General features: G+C 41.7%; 1 protein-coding gene across 1 annotated transcript; it reads right to left on the reverse strand.

The window, feature by feature from the left end:
• Nucleotides 1–5,130: 5,130 nt before the first annotated feature.
• On the reverse strand, nucleotides 5,131–12,394 carry NANOGNB (NANOG neighbor homeobox). The gene is made up of 5 exons (XM_070270340.1): nucleotides 12,251–12,394; nucleotides 11,877–12,113; nucleotides 7,086–7,372; nucleotides 6,893–6,972; nucleotides 5,131–5,167 (listed from the first exon to the last, which is right to left on the reverse strand). Exons 1-5 carry the CDS (start codon nucleotides 12,309–12,311, stop codon nucleotides 5,131–5,133), a joined length of 702 nt encoding a protein of 233 aa, XP_070126441.1. The 5' UTR covers nucleotides 12,312–12,394.
• Nucleotides 12,395–12,905: the final 511 nt, after the last annotated feature.

Genomic DNA, 12,905 nt, shown 5'->3' on the forward strand with positions numbered 1-12,905 from the left:
GCCCAGGGAAAGTACCCAGGCATGGTTAGTGTAGCTATGGGATATGGAGAGATGGGGGACAATGCCTGAATGGTGCTTGGGGGTTTCAAGGAACTCACTCCCTTATAGACTGGATTATTCTAGCCTGCAGGGAGGTTTGGCCCAATGCGGGGATCTCCCTGAGCATGTGGGACCCTGGAAATCTGTAGAGGAGGTACAACAAATTCTTGGGAGTTGGGAACCAGAGAGGTCATCTATGCCCCTGTTTTTGAAGGCCCTGATTGGGTCACATTCACTGCAGAAATGAAAGCCAAGATACTGCAGTCTGCCCCCAGCACCTGGTACGGGACACAGATATCCATGTTCAGCCCAGTCGTGGGACAAGACACTTAGGATGTTGGGAAATCATTGCTGTTCCGGGGGAAAGACACAAATCCCAGAAATGGGTACATGCTGTGGGAAAGATTTGAGATAGACAGGGAGCTCAGAAAGCCAAAAGGCTATCCCAATTGGCTGTAAAGGCTTTAGTAAAAGTAACCCAGAAGCAAATGTGGTTGGACCTCATTGCTGCCTGGACCACTCCTGAAAAGAGACTGGCAACCCAATGCTGTGTTGGTCAGCCTGGGGAAAACCTTAAAATCTGAATAACAGGGGCCAGCCCTGTGGTCCAGTGGTTAAGCTTGACATACTCTGCTTTGGCAGCCTGGGTTCAGTTCTTGGGTGTGGAACTACACCACTCGTCTGCAGCCATGCTGTGGTGGTGACCCACATACAAAAAAAGAGAGGAAGATTGGCATAGGAGTTGGCTCAGGGAGAATCTTCCTCAACAAACAAACAAACAAACAAACAAACCCTGAATAACAGTTCAGACCTGCTGCACCAGCCCCTACCATCCCTGATGCCCCTCCTGCTCCAGCAGAGGCCCCAGGGATACAGTCCTATTCAGAAGGGCTGCCTCCCATGCATCAGGTATAGGATGCAGGCCAAGACTGCCTCCAGCTGAGGGCTGTTGGAGGTGATGGGAGGCCTAATTTTGAGCTCACTATTCACTGATCCTCCAAAAATAAACAAAAGGAGACAGCTCTGGTTGATTCTGGAGCTGAATGTACTCTACTACATGGTAACCCTCAGAAGTTTTCTGGCCCCCTCACACCCTCGATGGTTACAGGGGGCAAATGATTTGGTCAGAAATGTCCCTTTGACACTGCAAATTAGCCATTCTCGCCTATGAGAATATGAGCTTTTTATCTCTTCAATACCAGAGAACACATTGGGCATTGATATCCTACCAGGTTAAACCGCAAACCTCTGTTGGTGAATTCTGTCTCCAGGTTAGAGTAATCATACCAGTGCTGAGGGGAAACACCAACTGGGAAATTGTAAGTCTACCACCCCTGTGAAGAGTGGTAACTGTCCAACAGTATAAATTGCCTGGGGGCATAAGAAAATAGGAGAAACTATCAAAGAACTGCACCAAGTGGTTATTGTATGCTCGGCCCGTAGTTCTTTCAACAGTCCAGTATAGTCAGTAAAAAAGCCAAATGGCTCATGGCAGATGACTGTGGATAACTGAGAATTGAACAAGGTGGTGCCCCCCTCATCCAAATGGCTGTGCCCAGCATTGCCATCATCTTAGATACCTTGGCCATGGTCTTACAAGTGTATGAGGCTGTACTGGACTTAGCAAATGCTTTTTTCAGTATCCCCCTGACCAATGAGTCACAAGATCAATTTGCCTTCATGTGGGAGGTGCAACAATGGATATTTCAAGTGCTTCCCCAAGGCTACCTGCACAGCCCCACCATATGTCATGGGCTGTTCTAAAGGGATTAACCCTATGGCTTGGACAATAGGAAGCCAACGGGTGGATGATCACAAATAAGCCCTTGCAGGGTCAGGATATGTGGAAAGAGATTTGGGCCTGAGGGAGTCCTCACGTTCTTCCACATCCTGGCTTATAAGGTACTGACAGCCCCTTGGCAATCAGGAAGCTAATGCCCTAACTCAGGTATGAGCTATTACAACTGACCCTTCAGTAGACACAGCAGATTGGGTGCATAGAAAGAGAGGCCACCGTAGTGTCCAGGTGGGATGGCACATTGCCAAGGATGCTGGATTTCCCTTGAAATACAGTGACGTGGTTAAAGTAGTAGCAGCATGTCCCGTGTGTTCTAAACAACACCCAAGGCAACCACCAAAGGAGTCTGGGGCCATCTACCAGAGTTCCCAACCAGCGGAAAACTGGCAAATTGATTATACTGGGCCCTCCCTCTGAGTGAGGTTTCTAAATATGACTTGGTTTGTGTGGACACTGCATCTGGCTAACAAAATATTCCCCTGTCACCGTGCAAACCAGGCCACCTTTAAGGGATTAAAGAAGCTGAGTACTATGTACAGAAACCCTCGTTGAAGAGACAGCGATGGAGGTCACATTTCAAAGGTCATAATATGCAAGACTGGGCAAAAGAAAATGACATGGAACGAAGGTTCCATCTCCTCTATAACCCGCAAGTAGCAGGGCTGGTAGAAAGGAAAAATGGAACATTAAAGCAGCAGATCAAATTACTAACATGTAAAACCACCTTGGCTGGGTGAACTAAAGTACTGTCCCAGGCTTTAACACGTTTGAATGATCAACCAGCAGGGTCCGTTTCCCCATTTGCCGGACTGGAGACCCCTGCCCTGACTCTTACTGTGGATCAGGGTGCTATGCTGTTTAGAACATCAAGTCCCATCATGCCTGGGAAAGGCATTATCTACTGGAATTTCCAGTGGGACATACCACAAGGATGAGTGGGTTACTTTGCACCCCTGGGTGAAGGGGAATCCTTAGTCTCCACTGGGATCCCGCTGTCCTGCTGCAAGCTGGACCTGTTGAAATGCACTATGCTTGGAATGGAATATGCACCATTGAAGGAAGGAGGAAGGTGGGGGTCCTGGTCTGGCATATCCTGCCCCCAGTTTATCTCCTCATGCCAGACAGTGCTGCCTCCCCCGGCCAGCATGTATGGTACACACAACCAGGTCACGTTCCTAAAGCTGCCAATCTCCCTCTCCTCAAGGCCGGGTGGGCACATTCTGTTTTCCACTGGTACAATCATTTGGCCACTATCTTTGTCCCTTCTCCTGGCCTGGAGGATGTTATAGGACACGTAGAAACCCTTACTAAATTCATCCAACAAGCCTTAAATGGTAGCCGGCAAAGCCTGTCTTTATGAACACTGAAATGTCTCTAAGGAGAAAAACTGTCCTCCAAAATAGGATGGCCTTGGACATTATTACTGCCTCGCAACGAGGCACCTGTGCATTGTCTAAATGGAGTGTTGTGTTCCTACCTGACGAGTCTGCTAACGTATCATCTTTATCAAATCACATGAGGACATGTGAACGTCCTGAGTGATCAGACTCCCAGCCTAGGGGACGGAATAAATCAATGGTTTGGATCCTGGGGCTCTTGGTGGAAAAAATGATTATTTATTTTGGGAATGAGTACCTTAATCTGTGTTTTCTCTTGCACATGCCTGTGTTGTTGCTGTGGTATCTGCCTCCAGCACAGCCAGAGATCTGAGGTACATCCTTGCTGATGAAACCTCTTGCTGACTGCTCAGGGCACATTGTGGAAGGAGGGGGCGTGGAAGATTGTAAGAGCCGGTCCTGTAGGGTGGAGTTTTGGAGGAGGTCATGGAGATAATGTGACCGCCAGTTGACCCTTGAGCTGGACCCAGGCACGTCAGCACTGTCTCACCCTCTCCCGTCCTTGGAATGTATGTTCTGCCCACCATTCCTACAGAGAGAGCTGTTTTCAAGGACACAGCCTTGAGAGAACAATGTCTCGTTGAAACCATCTGGATGGTATATGTGACTGAATCCAGTTCAGGCCTCTGTATAAACTCTTGAGATTCTGGCAAGTGGGTGTAGAGATGACTCATCTTGCAGCCACCCGTGACAAGTCGCGTATGTAAACTCCTGGTTTATTAAACCTGCCACCTATCAATCTAGTGGGGTCTGCCACCTTCTTCCGTCTCTCTTTGCCCTCTGTGTACCGGGGCCCAGGTTCAGATTGCACCTGGGAAATTCCTGAGGTTACAAACCATCAGTCAGGGTAGCAGGCAAGGCAAGGGAAGTTTTGTTTTTAGGATCAGAAGGATTTGCACATGTTTGTAGACTGAGAGGAAGGAATGAGTAGAAAAGCTTTGGTGCACTTTGATGAAATCTGAGTTGAAGGAGATGAGATGACAAAAAGAGGTAAGATAAGATAAAAAACAAGAGAGGGAAGAACAATGTTTTCATAACCTTGACATAACCTTTAACATAAACTGCGAAACCACTATTCTGAAGTACTAAATAATAATATGTACAAAAGAAACCCTGACCTCATCTATGACTCTATCTCACACCTAAGGTATTAATATATGCAACCAGAAAGCCCCATTTTGTCTTCTTTCCAGTGATTTTTTTTTTTAGATTTTATTTTTCCTTTTTCTCCCCAAAGCCCCCCAGTACATAGTTGTGTACTTTTAGTTGTGGGTCCTTCCAGCTGCGGCATGTGGGATGCCGCCTCAGCAAGGGTTGATGAGCAGTGCTATGTCTGCACCCAAGATCTGAACCAGCAAAACCCTGGGCTGCCAAAGCGGAGCGCGTGAACCCAACCACTCGGCCACAGGGCCAGCCCCTCCTGTGATTTTTTTTTTTTTTAAAGATTTTATTTTTTCCTTTTTCTCCCCAAAGCCCCCCGGTACATAGTTGTGTATTCTTCGTTGTGGGTTCCTCTAGTTGTGGCATGTGGGACGCTGCCTCAGCGTGGTCTGACGAGCAGTGCTATGTCCGCGCCCAGGATTCGAACCGACGAAACACTGGGCCGCCTGCAGCGGAGCGAGCGAACTTAACCACTCGGCCACGGGGCCAGCCCCCCTCCTGTTATTTTTTTAACCTGATTTTTACCAACAGTATACAACTACCCTGGCAGAGGAGCATTTTGAGAATTGCAAAAGGCTGAGATTTTGCCAGGCATGCAAAAAAGGGCAAGACAACTGAGGTAAGATGGTAATTCAGGTTGTTAACCACATAATCCAGACTTTAAAGACTCGAATGAGACCCGCATGGTGCTGCTAGATCAGAAGAAAATTGAGTCGTCAAGTCAGAAGTTCTCTATCAGGTTGCCTCGAAGCTGTAGGACAGTATGAAACAGCTGGAAGAACAGAAAGAAGTTAGGGAAAGGGATTTCGAGTTTGAGATTTCTGGTGTGAAATGCACTAGATGACAAGGTCTACATCTTGGCCATAAGTGGGTGAAGGTCAGTGAGTTTCAGGCAGTTCAAAAAGTATAAAGCTTAGGTGTTAAATGGTTTATCCAGATGAATTGTGAAAATCACATCAATGTCAAAATCTTTGATGAAATCTGGGGAGTGACCAGAGTAGTGGTAGATAATGCTCTTAAGTTTCTTTATCAATCACTTTCCATATTCCAATGTATCCTCCAACTTATTGTCTCTTGTTCTCATGTTCATTGGTGTCATCTTCTTGCCTTCACTCCCCTCCTTATTCATGGCCCATTCATCACATCTCTTTTGCAAAAAACTTAATAACTTTGCTCTTGTCGTTCACACACACACACCAGACAAAAACCACCCTTATAGGAGCACAGTGAGGTCTGTAGAGAAAAGGCAGAAGGAGCCATTTAGAGACAGACTGACAGACTGCAGGTGCATGAAACCCATTCGATTCTACGGTGGATTTCCCTTGCAATCTCTGAACATTTCCCCAGAGGTTAGTAATTTCTTCACTGATTTTTTTCTTAAATACAATCAATGAACTTGCATTATAAAAACTTCAAATCCATAGGGGGTAAAAAATAAAATGCTTGGACATTCCTTTGCACTCCATTCATCCAGTTCTACTCCACAGAATGAACAATTGTTAATATTTTCTTGTTTATTCTTCCAGAACTCTATTCATACATGGGAATGGTATCATATAAAATGTTTCACAACATGCTCCATGTATTTAATGTATATGTTAACAAAATATTTAATACATTTAACAAAACATATTTAACAAAATATGTTAAATTTGGGAAAAAACTTCCACTGAAGAACAAGGGGATTTTCCTAAAAAAATTTCAAAGGGGTAAAGAAGTTATGGAGGTGGAGAAGATACAAGAAATTTGAAATAGTCTCACAATGGAATTAATAGAGAACATTAGGAGTATACAAACTCTACATTTGAAACCCAGATTGATATGGCCTAGAATATTTCCCAGGTAATAACTGAAAACACACAGCATTTGTAGCTGAGAGACGAAAGCACAAATTCAGGCTTAGACATTTGGAATTGGTACTTGTTGATGGAACTTACATTATTTCCCAGCAATTCAGTGTCCTCATTTGTGGTTTAGAGTGATAACCAACTGAGGTAATACATAAAAATTTGTATGTAAATATACATAAATAATATACTAAAATTCTATATGCAGTCTAATGCTATTAAAAACGTCAATGTTGTTCTTATCTTAATTCCTTCTAACCACATGACATTCTGCCAATTGGTAGAAAGAAACGTCAAACATCAAATATATTCAGCATCTAAGGAAAAAAAACAGACAAAATTATTAAATTATTTTTATTTATTTAAATTAATTATTAATTCTACTGCAATCAATAAAAATCTATCGGCTGTAGCTGTATATTTGGTAATACGATTACATGGTGAATAGTGGCATGTCTATGTAAGCATATGCATTTTTGTGTGTTGAGCAGAGTGAAAAAAGGGCACTAAATTGTTCTTTGTGCCACTGGCTGGAACACGAAAAAGTTTATGGGTTATCCATTAACTATGGGAACACAATCTGTCTCCAAAAGTCAGTATGTTTTTTCACTTCCTTACAACTTAGTGTTCTACATATAAAACATTCTTACCTCTTAAGTCTTTTCTTATATTTCCGCTTTTTCATTTCTTTATTGTATTTCTTCCTCTTTTTACAAAACCATTGATCTATCTGCAAAAGAATTGATGTGGGGGAGGTGACTAATCCAGGAATAAGGATATTGGTTTATATGAGTTATAGTGCTACACAAATGACTCTCTCAATAAAGAAATATGTTGTTACACCTGTTTTTCCGTCATGTTGAATTCAAATGCGAGTGATAGCTTATCTCCTATTGTGGGGCATCTGTTCATCTTGAATGTTGCCCAGAGAGCGTCCATGAGAGGTTTGCTCACTAATCTTTCGTTCTGATCCTCTTCCTGTTTCTCTTCTATTTCATCTTCCTTTTCTTCTTCTTTTTCTCTTTCTTTCCATTTTTTCTCTCCGCTTCTTTCATCTTCACTATGGTTCCTATTTGATTGGTCTGAATTCTGATCACGAGGCTTAGGTAGTTGTTTCTGTGTAGCAAGATCTGTGGAATAAAATCAAGCTGCAGCTAAACTTGACTTTCAGATCATAGTTGACATTTTTCAGTGTAAGAATATATTTGATTTTCTTTTTTTTTTTTTTTTAAAGATTGGCACCTGGCAACTGTTGCCAATCTTTTTTTTTTCTCCTTGCTTTATCTCCTCAAACACACCCCCCCCCCCCCCCCCGTACACAGTTGTATATCTTAGTTGCATGTCCTTCTAGCTGTGGGATGTGGGACACTGCCTCAACGTGGCCTGATGAGTGGTGCCATGTCTGTGCCCGGGATCCAAACCCTGGGCTGCCACAGCAGAGCGTGCGAACTTAACCACTCGGCCACGGAGCTGGCCCCTTGATTTTCATAAACTAGGAATGTTGTACATTGGTGGAAAGCAGAGAAGAAAGAAAAAGGAAAGTTGTCAGACTCAATGAAGATTTTCATCAAAAGAACAACTTAAAAATAATTTTCTTTTGGATTTAAATATATGCTGAAAGGGCTATATATCTAAATTAATACATCTCCTTGTGATGTTAATTAGTGAAAAATGTTACCTTGAAATGCATAAGTTACGAGTGACTTTAGTTAAAGGACCATTAGGCTTTCTATTTCTTCTTGAGGGAGTTTTGGTAAGACATATAATTTTTAGAAATTTATCCATATGTTTCAGTTTTCCCAGGATTGTCCTGGCATATGCCCATGTCCTGTCATAATTATTAATATTAATGATACGACCTTTTACTCTAAAGTACTCTGGTTTAAATTACATATTATATGATCCCCTCTACTTGTACCATTAAAGAAATTAAATCAGTAATTTAGGGCCAGCCCAGTGGTGCAGCAGTTGAAGTGCGCACGTTCTGCTTCTTGGTGGCCCAGGGTTTACCAGTTCAGGTCCCAGGTGCGGACATGGCACCGCTTGGCACGCCATGATGTGGTAGGCATCCCACATAGAAAGTAGAGGAAGATGGGCACTGATGTTAGCTCAGGGCCAGGCTTCCTCAGCAAAAAGAGGAGGATCGGTAGTAGTTAGCTCAGGGCTAAACTTCCTCAAAAAAAAAAAAAAAAAATCAGTAACTTAAAAATAACCAAGACACAACAGAAAAAGAATACAATTAGGAAGTTAATAGAAAGCAATAGTAATTAAGACAGTGAGGTAATATTGTACAGGGGGACAAATTAGCCACTGGAACTGAAAGTGAGTCTAAAAGCAGACCCATGTATATCATCAAAAACTGATATGATAGAGGAGAATTACAGATCAGTGGGGGAAGTAATGAGCTATTTAATAAATACTGCTAGAAAAGATTGATAAAATTTATATTAAAATTGAGAACCAGGGCTGGCCCCGTGGCCGAGTAGTTAAGTTCGTGCGTTCCGCTTCGGTGGCCCCGGGTTTTGCCGGTTCGGATCCTGGGTGCGGACATGGCACGGCTTATCCGCCTGAGGTGGCGTCCCACATAGCACGACTAGAAGGATCTACAATGAGAATATACAACTATGTCTTGGGGGCTTTGGGGATAATTAAAAAAAAAAAAAGATTGGCAACAGATGTTAGCTCAGGTGCCAATCTTTAAAAAAAAAAAAAGAACCAAAGATGCCATAATAAAGTGAAGAGAAAAGTCACAAATCTGGACAAAATATATGTAACAGATAACTGACAAATTATTGGTATCTATAACATACAAAGAATTCCCGTAAATCAATAAGGAAAAGAAAAACAATCCAATAAGAAAAGGGGGATAGCAGGAGTCAGAAATAGACCTGAATGGACAATATTTTGAAAAAAATTTCAGCCTTATTAGTAATTAAGATGAAGATAAAAATGAGCTGCCATTTTATGCCCATTTTATAGGCAGAAACGAAGAAATCTAATAATACCAAGTGTTAGATGGTGGTGGATTGACAAGAACTTTTATATATTTTTGGTGGAAGTGTAAAGCGATTCGAGTTGTTTGGAAAACAATTTAGCACTCTTGTAAAATTATACAGTCTCTTATCCTTGGTGGGTGCATGGAGAACCTCGTGCAGATGTGCGTCAGGAGACAGGAATAAAGACGGACCAGTACTGCCTGAAACAACAGAAGTGGGAATAATCCAATGTCTACTGTCCAAATGAAGTTAATGAATTAAAACCGCATTCAACTACATGGTTAGTTTCAGAAACATAATTTTGAGTAAAAAGAGTAAGTCCAAAAAAGTACATAATGATTAATATTATTTTTTAAAACTTCAAAACCCAAATAATATTATTGGAGGGTACATAAATGTGTGATAAAAATTATAAAACTAAGGAAATGATAAACAAAATCTAGAAAGATGGTTGGAAAAACGAGATAGACTAGAGGAAGCATACAGATAAGTAGAAGAAATGTATGGGTAATGCTGTGCTTATATTGATAATAAGATACTTACATTATTTAATACATAACACATAACAATATATATGGTTTTATTTATTTTTTATTTTTTATTTTTTTGAGGAAGGTTAGCCCTGAGCTAACATCTGCTGCCCATCTTCCTCTATTTTATGTGGGACACCTGCCACAGCATGGCTTGACAAGTGGTGCATATGTCCACACCCGGGATCTGAACCAGCGAACCCCAGGCTGCAGAAGCAGAACATGGGAACTTAACCGCTGCGCCACCAGGTCGGCCCTCACTAATGTATTTAAACAGACGCTGCTATTGCACAAGGCTCAAACAACATAAACGTATACAGCACAAAATGCAAAAGTCCCCCTCGTTCACTGGACACTTTATTCCATTCCCCCTTTGTAACCATAATGAAATTATGTGAGTGTCATTCACACTACACTCTCTCCTTCCATACCTGCACAATTATGCATGTACATAATTTTTACATACATGAGATTATACTAAAAAAAATTTGTAATTTGCATAATATTTCATAGAATACATGTAAAATACTTAAGCATTCTTCCATTGATGAACCTCAGTTTAAAAAAATAACATTGCCTATAATGTTACAATAGACGTCCTTTTACACACAGCTTTGTGCTAATGAACACGTATTTCTTGAACTTGCTAGATCAAAGTCTGTGTACCTTTTCCACATTGTTAAGTACTTCCAAATTTGTTTTCAAAAATATTTTTACTGATTTGGACTCTCACAAACAGGGTATAAGAAATGTCATCTGCGGGGCCAGCCCCGTGGCTGAGTGGTTAAGTTCACGCGCTCCGCTGCAGGCGGCTCAGTGTTTCATCAGTTCCAATCCTGGGCACGGACATGGTGCCGCTCATCCAGCCACGCTGAGGCGGCATCCCACATGCCACAACTGGAAGGACCCACAACTAAGAATATACAACTATGTACCGGGGGGCTTTGAGGAGAAAAAGGAAAAATAAAAAAATCTTTAAAAAAAAAAAAGAAAAAGAAATGTCATCTGAGGGGCCGGCCCCATGGCCAAGTGGTTAAGTTCATGTGCTCCACTTCAGTGGCCCATTCGGATCCTGGGTGCAGACATGGCACCGCTCGTCAGGCCACGCTGAGGTGGCGTCCCACATGCCACAACTAGAAGGATCTACAACTAAAATATACTACTACGTACCGGGGGACTTTGGGGAGAAGAAGAAGAAGAAAAAGAAAACAAGATTGGCAACAGACGTGAGCCCGGGTGCCAATCTTTAAAATAAAAAGAGTGCTGCCATTTCAACAAGTCATTGACCACATGGAAGTCGTTGTTTGGAGGGAGCAGGTACTAACCTCATTTCTAAAAACAAAAAAAGAAATATTATCTGAATATATGTATTGTTTTAGGAATAACTTAAATCCAATCAAAGTAAAAGGGGTAAGCCTATGATTTATGATTGATTTAGGTTTATAACTATTACTCTATAAAAAGGGAGCTCAAAGGTTGCATTTATTTGTCATTGTCCAGAGAAAAAAGAACTATAGACCTCCAGATGTGGCAACACCAGCAAAGTACTACGTCCTCCTGAGACGCTGTGTCAGCAACCAGGTGTCTGACTCTATTTTCAAGTCTTTGCCTTTCCATGAGTTCCTTAATTTGCAGAAAGAGATTCATCTCCTTTCCCTTTGTAAATCTACTTTAAAAAATTCTATGGAATATTGGAAATATGCAAAAACCTAGTTGACATATATTTAATTTATAGGCAAATAAATAACATGAACATGTAAGAATCAACCAACTCAAAAAACAATATATTTATTTTATAAAATATAAAACCGGGGCCGGCCCAGTGGCTCAGCAGTTAAGTGGGCACGTTCTGCTTTGGTGGCCCAGGGTTCACTGGTTCAGATCCCGGCTGCCGACATGGCACCACTTGGCAAGCCATGCTGTGGTGGGCATCCCACATAGAAAGTAGAGGAAGATGGGCACTGATGTTAGCTCAGGGCCAGTCTTCCTCAGCAAAAAGAGGAGGATTGGAGGCACATGTTAGATCAGGGCTAGTCTTCCTCAAAAAAAAAGAAAAAGAAAAAAAAGAAATTAGTGAAAACCATCATATTAATAACTCCATGGAATACCTGCAGACCGAGTAGCATCTGAGCTATTAAGGAAGGCTTTATCACACGTCTTTGTGTCCTGGAGATGTTGCAGGTGGTTCATATATTGTTCATCTTGGGCTAAAAATTGTAGTGCTGAACTCAGGGTCTCTTCAAAGCTCATGCCATTGATGCCATCGATGCCATTGATGCCATCCTCCAAAAGTGGATTTATGTTGCATTTCAGGCCAATCCAGTTATTTTGTGAACTAGGTGTGCCTGTGTGGCCCCAAAATAGTCAATTAGTAATGAATTTCTAAGATTTGGTTATAGGTAAAAGAACAGTTTAGAATGGAATAAAAGGTAAGAGGCAATCGATTTGCTTATTATTTGATTTCTACTTAATTCACTCTTACTCCAACTTTTGGATTTTGTGAAGTTGTCACCAGCTTCCAGCCCTTGCTGATATAGGTCCATGACCGTCTTGTTTTGGGTCTTCTCTCCTTTTCTCTCTTTTAGAGATGAAAAAATTCTCAGCACCAGACGGTTTTATCTAAGTCCTGAAAGAGATAAAAAGTTTATTCTTGTAGGAACACATTCAAAAGCTCTTATAAGTAAATAACTGAATTTTCCATTTCCCAGATGTCTCTAATTTGAAAAAGAACCCCATTAAACTTATTGAATTCCCAACTTGAACGTCATCAGTCTGTTTGTTCAAAATATGGAAAATAGGGGCTGGCCCAGTGGCATAGCAGTCAAATTTGCACACGCTGCTTTGGCAACCTGGGGTTTACTGGTTCGGATCCTGGGCATGGACCGAGCACTGCTCGTCAAGTCACGCATGGCAGGCGTCCCACATATAAAGTGGAGGAAGATGGGCACAGATGTTAGCTCAGGGCCAGTCTTCCTCAGCAAAAAGAGGATTGGCAGCAGATGTTAGCTCAGGGTTAGCCTTCATAAAAAAACCACCACAACAAAAACAAAAACCAAAATATGTAAAATAAAATAAGTACAATTTATAACAAAATGTTTCCAAGTAATATGCTTACTGCAAAAATAAACAAAGTACAA

This window comes from Equus caballus, chromosome 6 (assembly GCF_041296265.1).
Source record: "Equus caballus isolate H_3958 breed thoroughbred chromosome 6, TB-T2T, whole genome shotgun sequence".
Taxonomy (NCBI): Eukaryota; Metazoa; Chordata; class Mammalia; order Perissodactyla; family Equidae; genus Equus; species Equus caballus.

Coding starts and splice junctions, on each gene's coding strand:
- NANOGNB (XM_070270340.1), bottom strand. CDS start 12,311: ATGGACCTATATCAGCAAGGGCTGGAAGCTGGTGACAACTTCACAAAA. Junction 12,114..12,250: donor CACAAAATCCAAAAGTTGGA/GTAAGAGTGAAT, acceptor GGGGCCACACAG/GCACACCTAGTTCACAAAAT. Junction 7,373..11,876: donor AGATGCTACTCGGTCTGCAG/GTATTCCATGGA, acceptor TTTATTCCACAG/ATCTTGCTACACAGAAACAA.